This window comes from Pectinophora gossypiella, chromosome 5 (genome assembly GCF_024362695.1).
Source record: "Pectinophora gossypiella chromosome 5, ilPecGoss1.1, whole genome shotgun sequence".
NCBI lineage: Eukaryota > Metazoa > Arthropoda > Insecta > Lepidoptera > Gelechiidae > Pectinophora > Pectinophora gossypiella.
Genome location: NC_065408.1, coordinates 9,214,274 through 9,235,551, shown reverse-complemented (window position 1 = coordinate 9,235,551; position 21,278 = coordinate 9,214,274). Strand labels below are relative to the sequence as shown.

Here is a 21,278-nt window from a genome sequence, read left to right as displayed (position 1 = left end):
ACACACACGCGCGCACACACACGCACACACACACACACATGTGTATGTGTACATACACACATGTGGTTGTCAGTGGAAGCTGCTATCATACACACTCACGCATACATATAGATACAGTAGATTTCGGGTGGTTCGCTCGCTGCTAAAGCAGCTCGCGTGTCCTGTTTATTCGAAACTGTCCCTCTTCGTATGGCGGCCATCTTGTTTTTCCGCCACTTTGTTCTTTTTCACCGGCGACAGAATTTGATCAAGATTAAAATGGGTGTCGTGGAAACAAACAAAATCCAGGTGCAATAGGTTTGCCAGGCCGTAGGATGTCTCCCTGATTGGGAGCAGTTTTCAAAGATGACGTTCCGATCACACGCCTATACATCATTTTTACCCCCAAGACATTTTCTGGAAAAACAAAATTTTGTATGGCGGCCATCTTGTTTTTTCGCCATTTTGTATTTTTTTCACCGGCCATTAAATTCGACCAAGATTTAAATAGGTTTCGTGAAAGAAAAATTGGTTCAGGTGTGATAGTTTCGCCAGGCCGTAGGGTGTCACCCTGATGCGGAGCAGTTTTCGAAAATCGGGAAGTATTTCCATACTTAACATGACGATCCGACCACAACCCCGATATATATTTTATATCCCGAGACATTTTCTGAAAAAACAAAATTGTGTATGGCGGCCATCTTGTTTTTCCGCCATTTTGTTTTTTTTTACGCGCTATGGAATTTGACCAAGATTTAAATAAGTGCTCTGAAAGAAATATTGGTTCACGTGCGATAGTTTTGCCAGGCCGTAGAGTATCTCTCTGATGCGGAGCAGTTTTTGGTGATCAGAAAGTATTTCCGTACTCTACATGACGTTTTGAGTAAGCGCCCCATACATTATTTTTACCCAAACGGGCTTCTTCCAAAATCGACAAAATTTTGTATGGCGGCCATCTTTTTTTTCCGCCATTTTGTTTTTTTGCACCGGCGATTGGATTTGATCAAGATTTAAATACGTTTCGTGAAAGAAAAATTGCTCCAGGTTGTATAGTTTTGCCAGGCCATAGGGTATCTCCCTGATGCTGACCAGTTTTCGAAGGCCGGGAAGTTTTCCCGAAGCCTAAAGATCGATCCGATCAATATGACTTTACAAACGCACTAGTCGCTCCTACGATTTTTGAAAATTCCCCTCGATTTCTCTGGTCTTCCATCATCAGATCCTGACTTCCTTGACATGGGACCCCCTTGGGTATATCTCCTTTCAAACAAAAAAAGAATTATCAAAATCGGTTCATATACGACGAAGATATGCCCGAACAAACATAAAAAAAAAAAAAAAAAAAAAAAAAAAAAAAAAAAAAAAATATACGGTCGAATTGAGAACCTCCTCCTTTTTTGAAGTCGGTAAAAATTGATGATTGATTAGCCGTGGTAGATCAGTTGGTAGAACGCTTGACTCTAAATTTGAGGTCGTAGGTTCGCATCCCAGCATAGGCCCATACCAATGTTTTTTTGAATTTGTTTTCGAATTCATGTTTGGATCATAAATTATTATCACGTGCTCAGTGGTGAAGGAATATCAGGGGCCTTTGGCAGCTCATTAATAACCCTGACACCAGGGTTGATGAGGTCGGTAATTCACCTCACAACCCACACGATAGAAGAAGCGGTGAAGGAAAACATCGTGAGGAAACCCACATTCCCGAGAAATGCGTTTCGGAGGTATGTGACCTAACCTATGTTGGACTGGTTTTCAAAGGTCAAACAGGCAGTCGATTCTGTAGAAAACCGGACCTGTCAAATCTGCAGGTTAGGTAAGCGGATCTCGTGAAAAACGTAATAACGCTATGGAGATCGTGATGATAGATGACTAAAATATTCATTTAATTTTTAAAAAGACTAAACAATTTTTTCCTAAATTAAAGAATGTCGATAGATTGAATTTAGATGATAATTTGACATCTAAGGCCACAAGAAGTAGGGACCTATCCGGATAAATCCGATTACATTATATCTAATGACTAATGACAAAGTGAGAGTCATTATTGTTAGAGGCACCGAATAGAATAGATCGATCTGTCTTTTTGTAAGATACAGATTGATTAATTGATTATATAATCTTTTAAGTCTAGTGATTGGTACCAGATTCTCCAATATCTCAGATAAAGTGTGTCTGTCTTTGTCTGGCACATCTTTGCTATTATATGCGGCAACTGGATAAGAAATCGAATCACTCGGAAACACGACGCATATTTGCCAATTTGTTAGATTGCCTAGGTCCTATATGTTGTTTCTTATTTACTGTTATATTTCTAGAGCCCCTGGAAACCCCTGTCTAGAGCAGGGACTTTTTTGAAAACTAAGCATATTTTAATACTCAAGCGTTCTTCCTACTAGTGCTAAATCTAGCGCATCGTTACTTACCATCGGGGTATGGTTGCCATCCGTCCGGGTTACCCGGATTTGTCCTAGTTTAGAGGGCATCCGGGGAGCGTCCGGGGAAGGTTTTATTTGTAAACCGGGTTTTAAAAAATGATTTGGGCTGCCCGCGAGACACGCATTATGCTCGCACGCACACCACGATCAAACGACGAACCAAGTAATATTTATAATATGTTTTTGTTTAATATTTTAATAAGGTTTGTTTTCTTATTTCAAGAATTAAAAAGCTGATTTATATAAACAATTTGTAACAAATTGTAATATGATTATGTTTTGTTAAAATAATGAATGAATAAAAAAGGTTACATAATGACATTTTCAACTGTTTTTATTACAGTGAGTATGTTTAAAAGATCTTGTAGACATGTCCGGCTTTCGGACTCTAAAATCCGGGGTTTTCACGCGTCTTGTCCTGTTTTTCAAATTTTAGAGATGGCAACCCTACATCGGGGAAACTTATGGTACAACGCGAGTCTTTTATGAATAAAAAAAATATTTCTTCAGGGTATGTAATCACCTTTTCCGTACAGTTGTGCATCGTCTGGAACATGTACTCCAGTTACCCCACTGCGAGAACCCTCTGAATCTGGTCTGTACGTCCCCTCCTCTCAGCTGAAGTTTCTCCAACTGTTGATCGTGAAACAAAAGGCATATAAGTACCGAAGGATTTAGCCAAGTGTCTTAAAAAATATTCCTTTTTCTACAATTTCTAACACTACGTAGAAGGTAAAACGCGCGCAAATCGAGACACCTCACTTTATGCACGTTCTTAATGCAAAGTGTTTTTTTTAATTAACTTAACAACATAAAGCCTATACATATACGTCCCACTGCTGGGCACGGGCCTCCCCTCAATCAAGCGGAGGGGGTATGGAGCGTATTACACCACGCTGCTCCACTGCGGGTTAGTGGAGGTATTTGGGCTTAGTACACCGGGACCAACGGCTTAGCGTGCCTTCCGAAGCACAGAATCATCTTACTTTTTCGAACAATCAAGTGATTCAAACCTGCAATCTCCTTACTAAACAAAGAACAGTCGCTCAAAGTGGTTTCGACAATGTCCCCATCGGGAATCGAACCCGGACCTCCAGATCGTGAGCAAAACGCTCTAACCACTAGACTACGGAGGCTGTTTTTTTTTTTTTAATTAGGACGGGTTAAATACTTTAGTGATTGTAGGAATAGGAACATTAGCCACTTGGCTAGGCCATCCGGTCGAGCGATGCAAATCTGTTATAAGACACGTCAAAGTCCTACTTATATTAGTATCTATACAAGGGCGAAAATAAAATCGGAATAATTATCCCATTTTGTTTATCATATTGAGTAACTCGTATAAGTCGGCTGCCCTGTCTATCACGATTAATTAACGCTTTATAATTGCATATTAAACATAACATGACAGAAATTCGTACATAAACTCAAGAATAAATTATTCCGAGCTTAAATAACAACTCGTAAACTCTGAAATGAGAATTTGCGCACTTCGAACTTTGAATTAAATTCCCCGATAGAAATTCAACGATGCGACGCGTTTGGTTGGATACAATATATAAAACATAAACACATTAAGGACTCAGGTCTCAAGGTCTCAAATCATACTTAAAGGGAGGTTCGTACTCCTGGACAACAGTATTTTTTCAATTGTTTGTTTCACAAAGTACAATACTCTTGTGAAGCACGCTCGTCCCGGCGACTTGACAAGAACTGTAAGAGCTGCCTGTTCAAGTCCGGTCCGAGTCAGATTTTTTGATTTTATTTTCTGTTTGTGAAGTACTATTTACCGTTGGTATCCACATATTTCTTTGCTGTTTCCTGGTGTTATCTCCATGTGACGTATGTCTTATTCTGTGAGAGCCGGTGCATCTGTAAACAGAGTATTTGATAAATAAATTCATATCTACAGGTATATACGCGTGGGATGAGTATAGAATAATGTTTATAAACTATACTGTGCAACTTCCGCATAGTTGCGAACTAGTAGATTAATTAATCAATTGCCTATGTCTGGCTTAATTTAATTTGTCTGTACAGTGTACACTGCTAGTGCCACTTATGTATTTAATTATTCCCAGCCAACTAACAAAGTTTTTTTCTTAGAGAAAGAAACTTATCAAAGGAGTGCTATTACTGTTATGGTCATTATGTTAGGTATAAAAAATATAACCTACACGAAGTATTTCTTTCACTAAAATCGTTTATTATTATTACTCTATACGTATACGCGATGGGTTTAAAATGGAAAATTTATACGAATTTCTTATAAACATGTAATAGGTAAGTAAGTTTGTACAAACAACGCGGTAGCGGTTTTCAAGATTAACACGTTGACAGACTCGTTTGGGGATTTTTCCTTCATATTCTCTGGGGATAATAAATAAAGTCACGTACTTCGAAACAAAAGTGAACAGTGACATTTATTGAAACTTATACATTTAAATAATATAGGTAAGTATTTTACTTTGTTGCACGTGCTGAAATTGTTCCGATGCTATAGACCGAATTTTTCGAAGGTACTAACTGCATAGGTAATTAATTAATGCTAATTAATTATAAGACTCTTTGAACCTGCGAATACTTAATATGAAAACATAAATAAACTCTCGCGTTTGAAATTTTCACTGAAATTCAGTTAAACCCTGTGTTTACCATCAGATAAATTTTGAAATTCTGCACAGAGGTAAATATTTTGAGTATACCCAAACGGGTAGTAAATTTCAAAAGACGTGACAAGAAATCGCGTATAACTATAACAACTAAGTTTTCTCCTTTCCCAGACTTTAAAACGAGAAGTGGCAGTGTTATAAAATGTAAATTTTCCAAATACCTTGTGACTTCTAAGCGGAGTGAGTCCCCGCATATTTGCTGACGTAAGCAGTGTCGTCGCCTGGTCCTCCGCCCTCCGTGACATTCGCTCCATCTGCTCCACTTGGAATACGAACGGACCTCTTTACCTAAAGTAACGAGTAATAACATTATCCCAACCAGTGATAGCCATTGACTCTAAATTATTCCATAGATACATTGTATTCGAAATATTATTAACAAATCGATATTCGAATGATTATTGGCCGAAATAATTAATTCGAACCAAAATATAGTATGAACAATCCGAATTATTTTTTGTTTACTTGTGGTTTAGAATATCATGATATTTATTACTTAATTTGTTTTCGTTTTATTAAATAATACAATTTCGTTTTATTAAATAAGGTATTTGCGTTTTTGGTTATAATTAGATAGTTGCTCATATTTTTGTATGTTTCAAAGTTAATAAAGTGTAAAAAGCATAAAATAATTATTGAAGTGATGCATTTGAATTCGAATATTTATTTTTCATTCGAATAACACGAATAGCTCTTTCCCACAATCGAATAATTAGAATATTAGACTAAGTTATAATGCGGTAACTTGTAATTAAAATATTATATTTTATTATTATTAATAGTAATCATTCATATACCCGACAATTCGAATGAATCGTATTCGCTTATCACTAATCCCAACTTCGATAAAGCTCGAACTAAAATACTTGTTTAAGGATTACCAAGTTATAGAACACCAATTTATCTATATAGACAAGCTCTGGAGATATTAAATTAAGCATATCTAAAGGATCGTCAACTTTGAAAACCACTAGTTCAATATGCAGACAAGTTTATAGAAGGTTTAATCTGGTTTGAATCAAATATGGGAGTATTATAATTATAGCTATTAATAAATCGCACAAACCCTTGTTGTTCTGAACTGAGCCTCGATTTTGGAAGCCACCGGTCATATTGCTTATTTCCTGCGAAGTTATCTCTCCTCTAATCTGAAAAGCCACAATACACAATATAAATCAATAACGCGTATTTACATAATAGCTCTTCTAACAATTAGCTACCTATTCGGATAACTAGGTCAAACCTTTTCAAAGTGTACGTAGTTTCCATACAATAGTTGCAATCAATCGGCGGTGGACCAAAGACTTTCAATTTGGCGGGATGCCAGACAATTTTTTTTAAGTAGAAGTGGAAATCCATTGTCGGTTTCACCAGTCGATGAAAACGATTGCATCTCTTGCAACAATAGGCTTTTATTTTAATGATTTAAAAAAAAATCTAACTTACTTGTTCTGTCAAAATAATGTCCATAGATATAACGACATAGAACATAATAGGACATAGCCACTTCATATTCTTCAGCCGTCGCTATTCTTTCAGAATTCGGCATCTATAACAATCATGGGTTCTAGTTACTATATAACAGAACTGCATCACAACTTTAAATAAATATCTATCTTTTCATTATTATGAACTGATACCTACGATTTGAAGATTAAACAGCGTTACAAATTTCAACATATAAATTCAAATAAGTTAACAATATTGTCGTTCATAATATTCGAAAATATCACGGATTCCATACATGTACTTTTGGTTTTCTTTTTCTTTAGTTCTCTCATCATCATCAATTTAAGAGCCACGCTCTTGTCGGTGTAGTTCTCTCATACCGAACCATAATACTCTTCAAATTGTCAACTTACACAAATTATCTACCAATCGCGAATTTCAGGCGAGTCGCCCACATAACTCTAGCGTAAGTGTCAACAACCACACGTGCCAGTTTTCACGTGTGCGAGTTACCACCTAACTCCACGTCTCATTTTAATACAACCCAAATTCGTTAAATTAAATTATAGTACCTACTTCAGCTTAAAGGATAACGTAAGTCGTCTCGATACCCAATATTTAGTACACATGTGATGTGTAAAATGTATTAATAAATACACTAGATCAGTCCCAGATAAACTCGCCAATAAAATAAGCATTTTTTAGGGTTGATACCCTAACCAATTAAGCAAGCTTAAGCTTAAGCTTATTTGACAGAGATAAAGAAAGTTTTATAAAAATTAAATGAAGGGAAAACTATCAAAAAAATTTAATGCTAAGAGTGTCTATCCAAGATACACTAAATTAATGAATTAATAAACTAATAAATGTCAATGTAATAAATTCTTATATAAAAATAGGGACTTGGGCATTATCTTGAGGGCAGTCTTAGCTGAGAATAGTTTATTAAGGTGATGTGTTTCAGTCAGCTAGGTAACGCTGCGTCAGTAGATGGCGTTACTTCTGCAGTTTTCGTATTTTTTTCCATTTATTCGTTTAGTGTTGAGTTCTGACCCAGTGAAATGTTAGGTGGCGAAATCTTACATACATTATCTTTAAGTTAAGCTACAATTTTGAAGTATTTACTGAAGATATCATATTGAAACATTGCATCAAAAGTTGGTGTCATTTCAATTTGTGTACAAACACGAAGCTGTCACACACACATGCGAACTAGGTTAGCTATTAAAAGAGATGCATAATTTGAAGTCTACTTCTAACTTCTAAATGGCGCATTTGGTAAAGCAGTAGCCGCCATTCTTAAGGTTCACGGTTCAAACCCAACTGCATGTTTTAATTGTTTTTACTTTTTGTATTTTTTTTTTACAATTGAATTTGGCGAACCCGTCTATTTGTTACGGAATTTTCAAAAAGTATCACTTTTACCAATAATATTATAATTAAGTATACAAGTATACAATAATTTACTTTGCACTAAAGTACCTTCCGTAATTTCCGTATTTTTTATTTTGTAAAATTCTAATAGGCATTAATCGCATCAGTGAACATGCGGCTAACTAAAAAACTACTGAACGGATTTTCATACGGTTTTCACCAATGAGTAGAGTGATTCATGGGCGTGCTTTAGGGTTTATAATTTATACAAGTATTTTTTTTGTATAAAATGGTTCAAAAATGATGATGAATGTCAAACATAATTATCGTTACAAATATAGCCGACTTGGAGCTTTCGGCGAAAACGCTGCCTGAGCCCATTGAGATATAACAAAACAACGTATGGTTGAATTGTTCCTTTTTTGTAGGTATACCGAAAAGTCCACAATATGTCATAATAATTATTATTGTGTATAAAGAATTGTGTATATGTATTGTATGATTTTACAAATAACGATCACAGTACAGTAATAATAAGGTAGATTTTTCCTAAATTGCGTAGGTTCAAACTTTGTCGCATCGCGTTTGAAAGATGTAATAGCGCTTCAGGACGTCCCGCAAGCACGGCGCTGATGTCGCAGTATCCGCATATAATTATTATGACTTGTCATTTAGTTCCAATAAAATCCGCGGGACTTCATACGTATGTCAGTGACAGCTGGTGATAGCATGCGGGACACTTAGCACCTAATCGAATTCTATGTTGTTTTCGCGCCCAGTCCAGACGACTCACAGCGCATTTCTGGACATATATTTACGCGTGGTGTTTATTGTTAGGTTAGTTAGTTCAGGTTAGGACGTCTTTTTATAACGAGGACGTTAAAAAAAGACGAGGCTGGGACGTATTGAAGTAGTATTTCCATATATACGCGGCCTGAAATGGGCTGTTTCGGGGACCTGAACTGGTTGCTGTCGAACTTATTATCACGTTTTCTTGATTAAAATTCATAAATAAGTCAAATAGAAAAAAGAAAAAAGATTTTATTTAGTTTTAGATCTGTCATGATGTCTGTGATGTTTGTTTATTATACATAAGAATTTCAAAATTTATCTTATTTTTTTTCCCAAAGGGCAAGGCAAAGGGAACTATGAACATACAGCCATGTCTTGTGTTTTTTTTCTTGATGATGATTAATGAAATGATGAAACCTAAGCCCCCACCCTCGGAGCAGACTCCTACTCCGAACCCCAAATGAAGTAAGCGGCTTGTTGGCGCAAAGCGAAAATAGATAGGTACACTTTGTTTATTGAATATTTCGATTTAATAATACTATCGGGAATGTTTTCCGACTAATGTGATCATTAACCACAAAACACCACTTCGTATTGATTATTTAGATTATTCAATGAAGAAAGCAACCTTCCCGTTCCCGTTTCCACCAAAAAGTCCGCGGCAAAGAGAATATAAATAAATCTGTATGTTGGATGGAAAAACAATTAATTATAAATGACTACTATTTAGGCCGGCAAATGCAACAACCTCAGAACAATAACTAAAGCATAGAAGGAAGGCTAAAATAGCAACAGAACTCTATAATTCTGCTCTACTTTATCTTACGGAACCGGCGTAATGTTAGACAAAGACGCATATACAAAAATTGTTTCGTAATTTCGTAGGTTGTCACAAGTTTTTCATTGCCTAGTGTTGGGTTTCACTTTAGTAATATGTCGATAAAATTAAATTTACTTACAATTAATGTCGATAAATTTTTTTTACAAGATTTCTTTTTGTAGGATGCAATTATCTTCTTCTTGATGAAAGGAGACTCTGTCTCTGATAGGTAAGTATCTAACCATTTTTGGATTATATTGTCTGGTTTATATTAGTTTGGAGCTGCAGCTCACATTCAGGAAGGAAAGAAAATAGTTTATTTATGATGTCATCCGCCGTGCACTGGTGTCGATCGACGTGCCGTGCAAATTGGAACCGCCGCCGCCGGGTCTAAGCCGCACAGACGGTAAGAGGCCCGATGGGGTCACGCCATAGACATAGAAAAGAGTATGGACTGGAAATACCTACAGAAAAAACGTGCCACTCTGTAAACATAAAATGGCGGTCTTTACTAGGGCTACAAGCTGTTTCAATACTAGGATTACCATACTCGTACCTACTAGATATAGCATTATACTTAAAAAAATACGGCATACAAGTATTCATAAGAGAACAGAAAGGGAAAGTAAAAGGTAGGTAGGTGGTGTACTGTATCTTTCGTGTAAAACTTGTAAGTATTGTATGTTGTGTGCAATAAAGTATATTTGTATTTGTAAAGGAAGGTTTAGTCAAGATTTATCTAAGTCGCTTACACAAATCTATAACATTCATTACATTCTTTATTGGGCGCAGTTCGTATCAACCTGGAGTGTTGGAGTAGGAGTAAATAAGAACAGGAGGTAAAATGAAATATAAATTAGATCGTAAATCTGTTCATTTTCATTAGCAAGTATCTATTTCACACGTTATTAATTATGTACATTATATTTACAATAAATACAAATTTATTAATTTCTAAACAGTGTCAATTTGCTTAGAAACTGTCTTTGTGACACCCTGTCACATTGTTTTTTTTTTTTCATTAAGTCGTTTGATCTTGAGGCGGGACTTGTTCAGCTTTTCTTTTAAATTTTTCATCTCGTCTTCTTGAACTGACTGAAATAAAGTTTAATAATAATGTTAAAATAGTATATGTACAAAATAATCTATAAAAATAAAAGTAAAATATATCTGATTTAAGTGCATTGTGCAGCTGGTTGAATTATACACTCTATATATGTATATCATGTTAAAAATATAAAAAAAGAAAATTATTTGATATACCTTTTCATGTAAATCCAGTCGACACTTTTGGATTTAATATCTGAAATCAAAGATAATAATAATTTACTTATATAAAACGTGTACAACTCATAATTGTTTAGACATAAAACAACTACAGACTTAGTATATACTAAGTTTATTAAGTACATAATAATATGTATCGACATCGTATCAACAGTGGCTGCAAGTTGTCTTTGATTACTTGTGGCTCTGCCCACCCCACTAGGGATTACGGGCGTGAGTTTATGTATGTATGTATGTATAATAATATGTAGTTGAATGATAGATAGTATAAACGTGTTGTGATAACATGATACAAATATCTTATCTATCTATCCAGCAGTGAGATGATGCAGGCTAGGCTGAAATTTAAATTTAAACACCATTTCATCTGTCTGATCTATAATGTTCAATGTAGGAATAGCATCGTCTCGAAGACGCCTCCACTTTGAATTAGGAACACACATAAATGAATCCGCAGTAAAATGTTTCGAGCAAATACGGCTGTACTTATTTGGAATCCAATTTCGTCTATTAATGCGAATTATCCATTCTTTCTCTTTGTTATCGTCTACAGGAAATCTAAAAATTAAAAGTATCGATAATTTTAGTACATCACTATGGACAATCAACATAACCTCAAATCAATTCCGTATTCATCGATGAAACGTATAATATAATGGATATCTCAAATATTTTATGCTACAAATCTATTCAGCAAAACATATTACTTTCCTAAAATTGTTCAGCAGTTCACATTTCACTAGAAAATTACAAAAACTTACCGATGAAACGACAGAAGTTGTTGGCTATTTTCTTTTCTTCCTGAATGTGAGCTGCAGCCCCATACCACACAAGACATAATGTCACACAGTCGAGACACTCAATTATTTGATATAAATAAAAGTTTCTTTCCATTTATTTGGAAAAATATTGTTAAATTATCACTTAAAACAATCTGAACACAAGACACTCGTAAACACAGTTGACGCGACCGTGTCAAATAGTTCGGTAAATATAAGTAAAATCTTCTTATGTATGTTACTATGTATTTGGCCGAGTTAAAATGAGTCCAATAGGTCCAAATGACATTTCATGTTGTGACAACCTCGGAAAAAATGAAGCAAAGAGCGAATCATTTGTCCTTTTCTCACTCATAGTTTGTGTCGTAAGCTAGAAGAGAGCCGGTTTATAGTTTCTGAATTCTTATTTTAGCCTTCCTTCTATGCTTTAGTTATTGTTCTGAGGCAACAACTTCTTTTTTGATTTGGTTTTCCCCGAAGGGTAAGGCAAAGGGAACTATGCCCATACAGCCATTTCATTTTATGTATTGATTTTTTATTATAATATATGTCCTCTTTTAAAACACGGTATTTACCCATTATTTAAAAATGTTTAAATAAGATACGTTATTACAAAAATATTTTTCCAATATTCCTTTTCTCAGATTGTAGTATTTTTAGTTTTTTATTTATTTATTCTCTTCATACAAAATCTCTTTATAAATTGTCACTGACATTCTATTACACTTGTCAAGTAGTCAAAGCCTTTAGAAAAAAAAAACTATCACGCACACAAACTAACATTGACACCTCTACACGCTCAGCAAATACACTGTAATCTGCACCACTACAAATGTAGAATTGATCAAAATTTAGGGTCTGAAATATGGTACTTCTCGTATTCGGACCCAAAATTTTTGTTAGTTTGCGAAAATAATACACCAAAATATTACTATTTATCGGTTTTATAACAATATTCCTCTATCCGTTTTCCTGTAGCACTGCATCAACTTTTGTATGGAAAACGAATCACCTTAATACCAGGCTTAGTCCGGCACTGGTCATAGTACGCGAGGAGTACAAAAACACTAAATCCGGCACTGGAATTTAATATCCGTCTATGCATAATTATTACAATTAATATTACTTGTAACAATTTTAAACAGTGAGTAAAAACTATATTCTTTATAGTACTTTACGTCGAAACTGCGATTTTATCCGTCCATCTGTCCTGTTTTCCATTAAGGAGAGAGGGATACGCTTTTAATCTCCTAACACGGGCCTTGTGTACCGACTGACAATAGTAGCTCAAGAACAATGCAATTAGAGTAGAAATACGAAAGTATTATAACACCGTCTGCTCCGAGCTGACTCAACGCACACATTGCATCTACACCCATATAGAGAAAGGTTGTATGTCGACATTGTTCTTAATTTGTAAAAAAAACTAACACATTTTTTGACAGACTTTAAGGAAACAGAGTGCGTCATAATGACGATTACAAGGTCGTAATTTACAGATGGGTGGTCAGATGAACATTAAGAGTCCCATTATTTGCATTTTGACAATCTAAAAATTATTAAATACGTCCAGCAGCTCGTAAAATTGAACTCTTTCGAGGCTTTTAAAATTCATATAAAAGATTGTATCCACTCCAACTTTATTGAGGAGCTCGGTGGCGCAGCGGTAAACGCGCTCGGTCTGCGATTGTTGAAGTTAAGCAACTTTCGCAAAGGCCGGTCATAGGATGGGTGACTACAAAAAAAAGTTTTCATCTCCAGCTCATCCGTGCTTCGGAAGGCACGTTAAGCCGTTGGTCCCGGCTGCATTAGCAGTTGTTAATAACCATCAATCCGCACTAGGTCCGCGTGATGGTTTAAGGCCCGATCTCCCTATCCATCCAAAGGGAAGGCCCGTGTCCCAGCAGTGGGGACGTTAATGGGCTGATGATGATCCACTCCAACTTGATAGACCATTACCTATAAGGGCTATAGACTGTCATATCCTTCTGAGTACTTCGTATCAAAAGTGGCTGCAAATTGTCTTCTGATTCTTCCCGACTCTTCAGGGTTACGGGCGTGAATTGTATATACTTACGAGTATTTGTGTAGTAGGTAACACTCCTAAAATGTTGCATCTAAAGCACATATTTTTTACTTTAGATCTCATAATATTTACATTATAAACGGCGAATGGCTTAGTTATTCTTACTACGGCCAGGTACGTATTTAGAACATGGACCAAAGAATACGGACTCTAAAACCGTAGGAATGTCTATTTATCAATACACAGTGTAAAAATAGTGTATTTTTTGTATCTTTGGACTGATCTCGAGACTAACTGAATGTATTTGCATGCGTTTTAACTAATGGTCTGTATTTCTCTAAGAAGACTAGGCTGGAAATAGTAGCCAGATCCAGTCTAAGTAGTGTCAATTGAAACAATTTAGATAATATCAAATTACAATAGACAAATTATTTTAATACTGAGACATTTGAACACTTCAAAATTAGACTTGCGAATTATCGTTTTACATAATACTACTACAAGCTTACGGTTGTCAACTATGAAGAATAATAATTGATTAGGGTAAGAACATACTACATGCAAGATAAACAACAACCCGCCCAAGATGATATCTGTCTGCGTTCCTTTAAAATATAAACTGACTATTTTAAACGAACAAAGACATCCCAATCCCCCTGTTTAAAGTTCTGGATACGTACCTGACTAGAGTTCAGCAACCCAACAGTTTATGTGTTCAATAGAACACGGCTGCCTTTCATAATAAAGTTTTCTTTATCATCAATATCTGCTTGTAATTTTATCAAAGCTTTTCATGAACGTTAAAACTACACGCTGATTCATATAGCGAAATATTTCATAGGTTTAAATGTTTATATTTACAATGGGCTTGGAAATTTATAGATTTAACACATTCCATGCTGGAGTTCGCTATAAATAACGACAAAGATGAAAGGAAAGTTTGGAAAAATAAATGAAAAAATTACGTCTGTTCATCGATCGATCAGTAATTGAAGCAAGTGACAACCGCGTGACAGTAGCGCGACTTGTTGCAGCTAAGAAAGGTTTCAAATAGCGTTCCGAATAAAATTAAGTACTTAACTAAAAATTAAATAAGCCCCCCACCAAAAAAAAAGTACTCAATTATTATGAAAAAAGATTAAAAATGATAAACCCTATAATAAGCAAAATATAACTTATCCCACATATGCTTGCAAGCAAACTGAGCGTGTAACATTCCTATCACACTTAACAAACGACCTGTAACCTTAAAGACCTGAACCGATTTCCATCAAACATAGTTAAGAACACTCGACTGATATACCTTTCAAAAAAAAAACACATTAAAATCTGATCATCCGTTTGGGAGCTACGATGCCACAGACAGACACATACACATTTACACGCGTCGTTTTTGCGTCGGGGGTTAAACATATAATCACACGACATACCTAACTACTTTCCATAAAAAAAGCTAAATACTTCCGAATTTTTGTTCAACAAACCACAAGTTTCATTACATTTGTAAGTTTGAATTTGGAACACCTTTTATAAGTAAAATTACATTTCTATTTTATTCCTAATAAATAATACTCGGGTAATTTACGGATAATCCTTACACAACATAAACTTGCGACCTGTTTTGGCTTTTTGTGATAAGAATTGTGTATACAAAGAAAAACATAATATAAAAGTATCGTGAGTCCTCATGACATGCACTAAAAGCGTAGAGTAGAAACTTCTACGAACAATAAACCATTTTATTTTGGTTGAAGGTTATAAATGTAATGTCCAAATACGTCTGGTGATGTCTATCTCTGTAGAATTATTCCATCAACAATTTTTCGACGAAAAAACAGTTTTTACAGATTCATTAGTCTACAAAGTTATAATTAGTTGTCTATCTTTAACCTTAAAAGAATTGTGAAAGCAAATCCATTATTTATCGCGTCACGCGAGAGATATTAATCGCTATTGAATAGAAGTCATGAACCACAATGTTCAAAGCTCGCAACATGGGTAGGTAATTACAATTGTATACGTAATTATTATAATGTATCTAATTCAAAGCTGTCGGATTAGGATCTGGGAGCCTTTGTAATATAGTCATTAGGAACATGTGCACAACGTGCAAAACACATCATCATCATCAGCCCATTAACGTCCCCACTGCTGGGGCACGGGCCTTCCCTACGGATGGATAGGGAGATCGGGCCTTAAACCATCACGCGGGCTCAGTGCCGATTGATGGTTATTAACGACTGCTAATGCAGCCGAGACCAACAGCTTAACGTGCTTTCCGAAGCACGGAGGAGCTCGAGATGAAAACTTTTTTTTGTGGTCACCCATCCTATGACCGGCCTATGCGAAAATTGCATAAAATCAACAATCGCAGACCGAGCGCGTTTACCGCTGCGCCACCGAGCTCCTCACGCTTCTTCTTGCTCTTTTATCACGTGGGTTGTAAGGTGGATTACCAACATCATTAACCCTGGTGTCAGGGATATTATTGAGCCGCCATAGGCGACTGACATGGCTCATGTATAGTCTATTTACTTACATCAGTAAGTAGTAACCGAGACCAACGGCATATAACGTGCCTTCCGTAGCACGGATCATCAGGACAATCAGGCGATCAGCGTGTAATGTCCTAACCAAACTAAGAATCACAGAGTGATTATGTCCCCATCGGGATTCGAACCTGGGACCTCCGGATCGTGAGCTCAAAGCTAAACCACTGGACCACAGTTCAGAGGCTGTTATTTATAACTCACTATTGATTCATATTGAAAAAATAGGTCTAAAATGGACCTATTATTTTTTAAAAAATTTCGCGTCGCATCACATATCGCGCGCCATTTACTTCCGTAACTTGACCGTAAATACTCGTAGCAGGTCGGTGCTACAAAATAATATTTTGTTATAATAATCAAGTTTTCCCTAAAAAGTAGCATAGAGAATGCTACACCGACAAGATCTTGACTCTTAAGATGAATCAAGTTTATGGTATGGAGTTACTGTTGTTAAAGTTGGATTTGTGTGATGACGACTGACAGAAATTATTGGTAGAGGAATACATGCTGTGCCGACCACACTTAGAAGGGCAGGAGATGATGAGTTTATGTTGATGAAGATATTTTTATGTAACTACTAGTCGTTATGGGGCTGAAATACACGTTAACTTTTGGGCCCAAAAGAAAAAAAAAACATAAATTAACAAGACATTTGCCATAGAAAACGGCTTCATCTTTTTCATAATCAAATGGGAATTTGTTTTAGAACTATGTCTTGTCATTTTCATTACAATTTTACCCCAAAATGAATAAAGATATATAGACATATTTATTATTATATTGTAATAATAATCATCATCTCCTTAGCGTCATCCCGTTTCTCACAGGGTCCGCTTACCTAACCTGAAGATTTGACAGGTCCAAATTTTATATAAGCGACTGCCTGCCTGGCTTTCCAACCCGCCAAGGGAAAACCAGCGCAATACAAGTTAGGTCACATACCTCCGAAACGCATTTATCGTGAATGTGGGTTTCCACATGATGTTTTCCTTCACCGTACACACACACACGATAGTAATAATTAATTATTTATAATTATAATTTCACAGTATCGACAAGACCACAACCGACAAGAATCTGCAGTATGGAGTTTAACCGCAGGACTATAAAAAGTAGTCTATAACCTGTGCAAGTTCTAGTACTTACTTACTTTCACGTTTGACTCACGTACAGCCGCTCTACCAGGTCAACGACTCAAGGAAATTATGGGCAATTATCAGAAACTGAGGAATGACTATTTGCATAAATTACTCACCAAATCTATCATGAGATTAAGCAACAGCTTAAAGTGGTTACTTATAACCGTTACGTGCCTCCAAGATTAAAGTAACATTATTAATTAAAATTAAATTTGCTAAATTGTCAGTAATTTCTAAGTCAGTAGTTGGCGATAGCTTAAAAAGTAGATAAGGCTTATTACTTGCTTTTATACCTTATCATAACTAGTAGAATAATCTCTCTAGTTTGAGGAAATTAGACTTTTATGTTCCGATTACTATTTTAAGTAAACTGATTACTTACATTATTTTTTGTGCACTAATATAATATTAGCTTCAATTAACATCGTCTAAGTAATCTATTTCAACCTTTTGGAAATAGAACATGTTACACGACTCTACTTCGGGAGTCTCATCCAAGGTAAAACATCCCGAGAGTATTGAAACCGTCACTTATTGGAGTGCTTTTCCATAGCGTGCCGAGTAATATCAAGTAGATATCGGAACCAGTATTCCATTTCCAATAACCATATATCAACGCACTTGTCGGAAACCATATAATGTGGAACCGATCCGTTGCGGACCATCGAGCACAATTCATACATGCACGCATCACCGCCCATTTCGGTACTTGAGCCTTGAAACCAACTGTCACCTCTTGCATACATTACCCATTAAATTAATTGCCCCATGTACAGGCGAGCCCATTCTAAACTAGAACTATTAACAAAGTTTGCATCCGTATCAAAAGGGACATATTTTTGAATCTTTGAGATTGGTAGACACTAGTCAGTTGCCGCGATACTCGCATGCTTTTCTTTAAGGCATCTGTCATAAGTGTCTAAATCTGTGCTTGATAACGTACAACTGGTCCCTTTTATAGCACCCGGCGCCATTTTGTCACATGTCTATGTAGGTATGTTTCGCAACACAGCAGTCTCTGAAACGACTTGTTCGTCTGCGACCGATTGTACTTACGCACTGTTAGAAATGAACATAAAATTGTCAATAAAATAACAGTCTATTATACACTTACATCATTGTTATTTGCATTTGCTAATTAAAATTGATCAATATGTTACACATAGCATAGGTTTTGTGACTTTGTCAAGGTTTATAGCACAATGAGTGAATATAAAGGGTTTTTAAATGTATGAATTGGTACTCTCCGAAAAGTCAGCTTAAAAGAGTAGGTTATATGTGTCAACTCAACACGCGTGACGAAGGCGTGGGTACATGAAGGAAATCCTCTTATCTCATATCATTATAATTATAAGTAACATGTAAACTTGTAAATCTTAAATAAAAGTAATAGGGATTATTTTTTACAGCCAAGATAATTAAACCTTTTACAGAGCGGTGTTATTATCGATAACAAATCATTTAAGCAAAGACATTTACGGCAAAATTACAAGTATTCAATTAAATTAGGTATTATACGGGTATATTGTAATTTGATTAGATATTATTTGTAATTTGAAGAAATGTTATTTTTGTTGCTGTTTTAATAAATTAAATTATATATAAAAGACATAAAATATTAAGAATCTTCAACACAGATCGTTTGAAGTCTATGCTGATAACGACCTACCTCTATTCTAATCTGATTAAACATATGCTTGCTCTTCGAATATTAAGTATTGAGGGTCTTTCCAGGCTACATTTATAAAAAAAATATAGGATAGCGTTGTACAGCTTTAACGTGATAATTACCTATTTCTCATTACTCGGGTACATAACTATTCCAAAATACAATTTAACGGCAGAAGCATACAAAAATAATTGTTACTTGATATTTGGATCACATTGTGTATACAATTACATTGCTACCTATATTGCTTCCCCTTTATTTTGATCAGAATAATAATGGAAGACGTAATTGTGCCTGGGTTTAATAAAAAAGGGTCATCATTTACACCCAAAAACAAAGATATAAATTAGAAGGTTAAACGAAGAAAAATATGTACAACGCCATCTATATTGTTTTTGAGGAACGAAATCGGAAAAATCCCTCATTGTGATAACAATGTTTAGTTACAACAATGAACTGTTAAGAATGAAAATTGATATTCGTATTTTTGTAAACCAATTTGATAAATCTATTGTATACTATTTTAAATTATGTATAGTTTATATCTTGTTACTAATATTATAAATGTGAAAGTTTGTGAGTATGGATGTTTGTTACTCTTTCACGCAAAAACTACGAATGGATTTTAATGAAACTTTACAATAATGCAGCTTATACATCAAAATAACACACAGGCTTTATCAATAAAAAAAAAATCGCAATTTTTTTACCGCGGAAACTAAAATCCACGCGGACGAAGTCGCGGGCGGCCGCTAGTCATATATAAGTCAATTAAATTTGAATACGTCAAGTTCGGGGCGGACTCGGTCCCCGAGGGTTCAACACAACAGAATTTGGACTTCGTAATTCATATGAAATAATAATCCCGAATGAAATAATAATGAATTATAGAGGTAAATGATCTTATCTAAGATATAGATACGGGTCATTGAACGATGGAACGAGGCTAAAGATATACAATCCTAAAAAATACGCGAAAATAAATAAATAATATTGTATTAGCCTACAAAAATAATTAGGTGCTTTTTATCGGACCTACCTAATTAAGGAAATTATTTTACCTTAATGTTAGTTAGCATCTTGCTAGATGCTTATTTTTCAATAGACTTTATTATGTGTAAGTACATGACTTTTACAATTCTACAAAGTAATTTTAATTTATTTAAATAAAACACTATTTCGAATTTTTTTCAACTTTCGTGTTTTATCTATGCGACTTTACATAACTTTTATCTTTAACGAAAATGGATTTAGCACCCAAATTCTCGAAATTTTTACGCAAGCGTTTCGATATCCGGACTAAATAAATAATTTATTATGAAATTACCATTCTCACGATAGATAATACAGCGATAATATATTATGTTGCAACTTTAGAAACTATCCTTCACTTAACTCACAAGGTAGTACTACTCAAACCAACTTAGATTCGTAAAGTCCATAATTATATCCAGTAAATAGGTAAATAACTATAGTGACTTTATTTAAACATAATTCAACTTTCATAATTATATTTAAACCCAAAACTGAAAGTTGACAACCCAAACAAAAATAAGCAGTTAAGTACATAAATATCTAAATTAAATTAGCCATTAACTTTAAGTAGGTATCTTTTTATTACCAAAATAAATCAACGATAGTGTAACTCACCTCAACCGAACAGCTGATTAGGTGCGTCGTCCGACTTTTGACACGAATTCCGTTATTCTCACAGGACCACGAGATATATCGGCGCGCGCGCTGCCGGTGTGGTACTGAGCGCGGCGTCTGCGCACACCGCACCGTCCGCGGGCTACCTAACTACAGGCCACGCGCTAAACCATAGAGAGACTTAAACATCTGTTTTTTTAAACCAATTTTCATTACCGACTTTTCATTAATCATCTTAAACTTCGCCGTAGACAGGAAGAAAATGTTATTATGACCCAGTTTCTTGAGGTTTGGTAGTAAGTTAATAAGGAACTTTTATAATTATTATACTTACTTACACGTGTTTACGTGATATATGTGTTAATCTCTTATCAACGGTCCCACTTTAAAAAAGTTTAAATATTGGATTGGTACTTATATTTATTAGTTTTACCCTTTTATCAGAAAAGGTCATACACGAAGGGTTTCGAGAAATAAAATATAAGGGTAGGTATTACTGGGAGAGTGTAATAAATGACCTTAAACATAAGACTTACGTGGATAGACGGAAATCCTAACATCCTTTTTCTGTACGTGATAAATCGTTAGTTTGTCTCCCTAAGGTCTCTTTATCCCATCCATTATTCATTTTTTTTTTTGGTGTTATCACTTC

The 21,278-nt window shown here is 35.2% G+C and overlaps 1 protein-coding gene across 1 annotated transcript in view; it reads right to left on the bottom strand.

Annotated features, from left to right (window-relative positions):
* Positions 1-20,707, bottom strand: part of LOC126366872 (transmembrane protease serine 9) — a 40,009-nt gene extending 19,302 nt beyond the window's left edge. Inside the window, exons 1-6 of the mRNA XM_050010205.1 lie at positions 20,627-20,707; positions 6,536-6,638; positions 6,156-6,237; positions 5,251-5,377; positions 4,208-4,289; positions 2,941-3,050 (exon numbers count right to left, since the gene is read on the bottom strand). Coding sequence (XP_049866162.1) covers positions 2,941-3,050; positions 4,208-4,289; positions 5,251-5,377; positions 6,156-6,237; positions 6,536-6,601 — 467 coding nt within the window. The 5' untranslated portion in view covers positions 6,602-6,638; positions 20,627-20,707. The remainder of the gene's footprint in view (positions 1-2,940; positions 3,051-4,207; positions 4,290-5,250; positions 5,378-6,155; positions 6,238-6,535; positions 6,639-20,626) is intronic.
* Between the last annotated feature and the right edge of the window lie 571 nt (positions 20,708-21,278).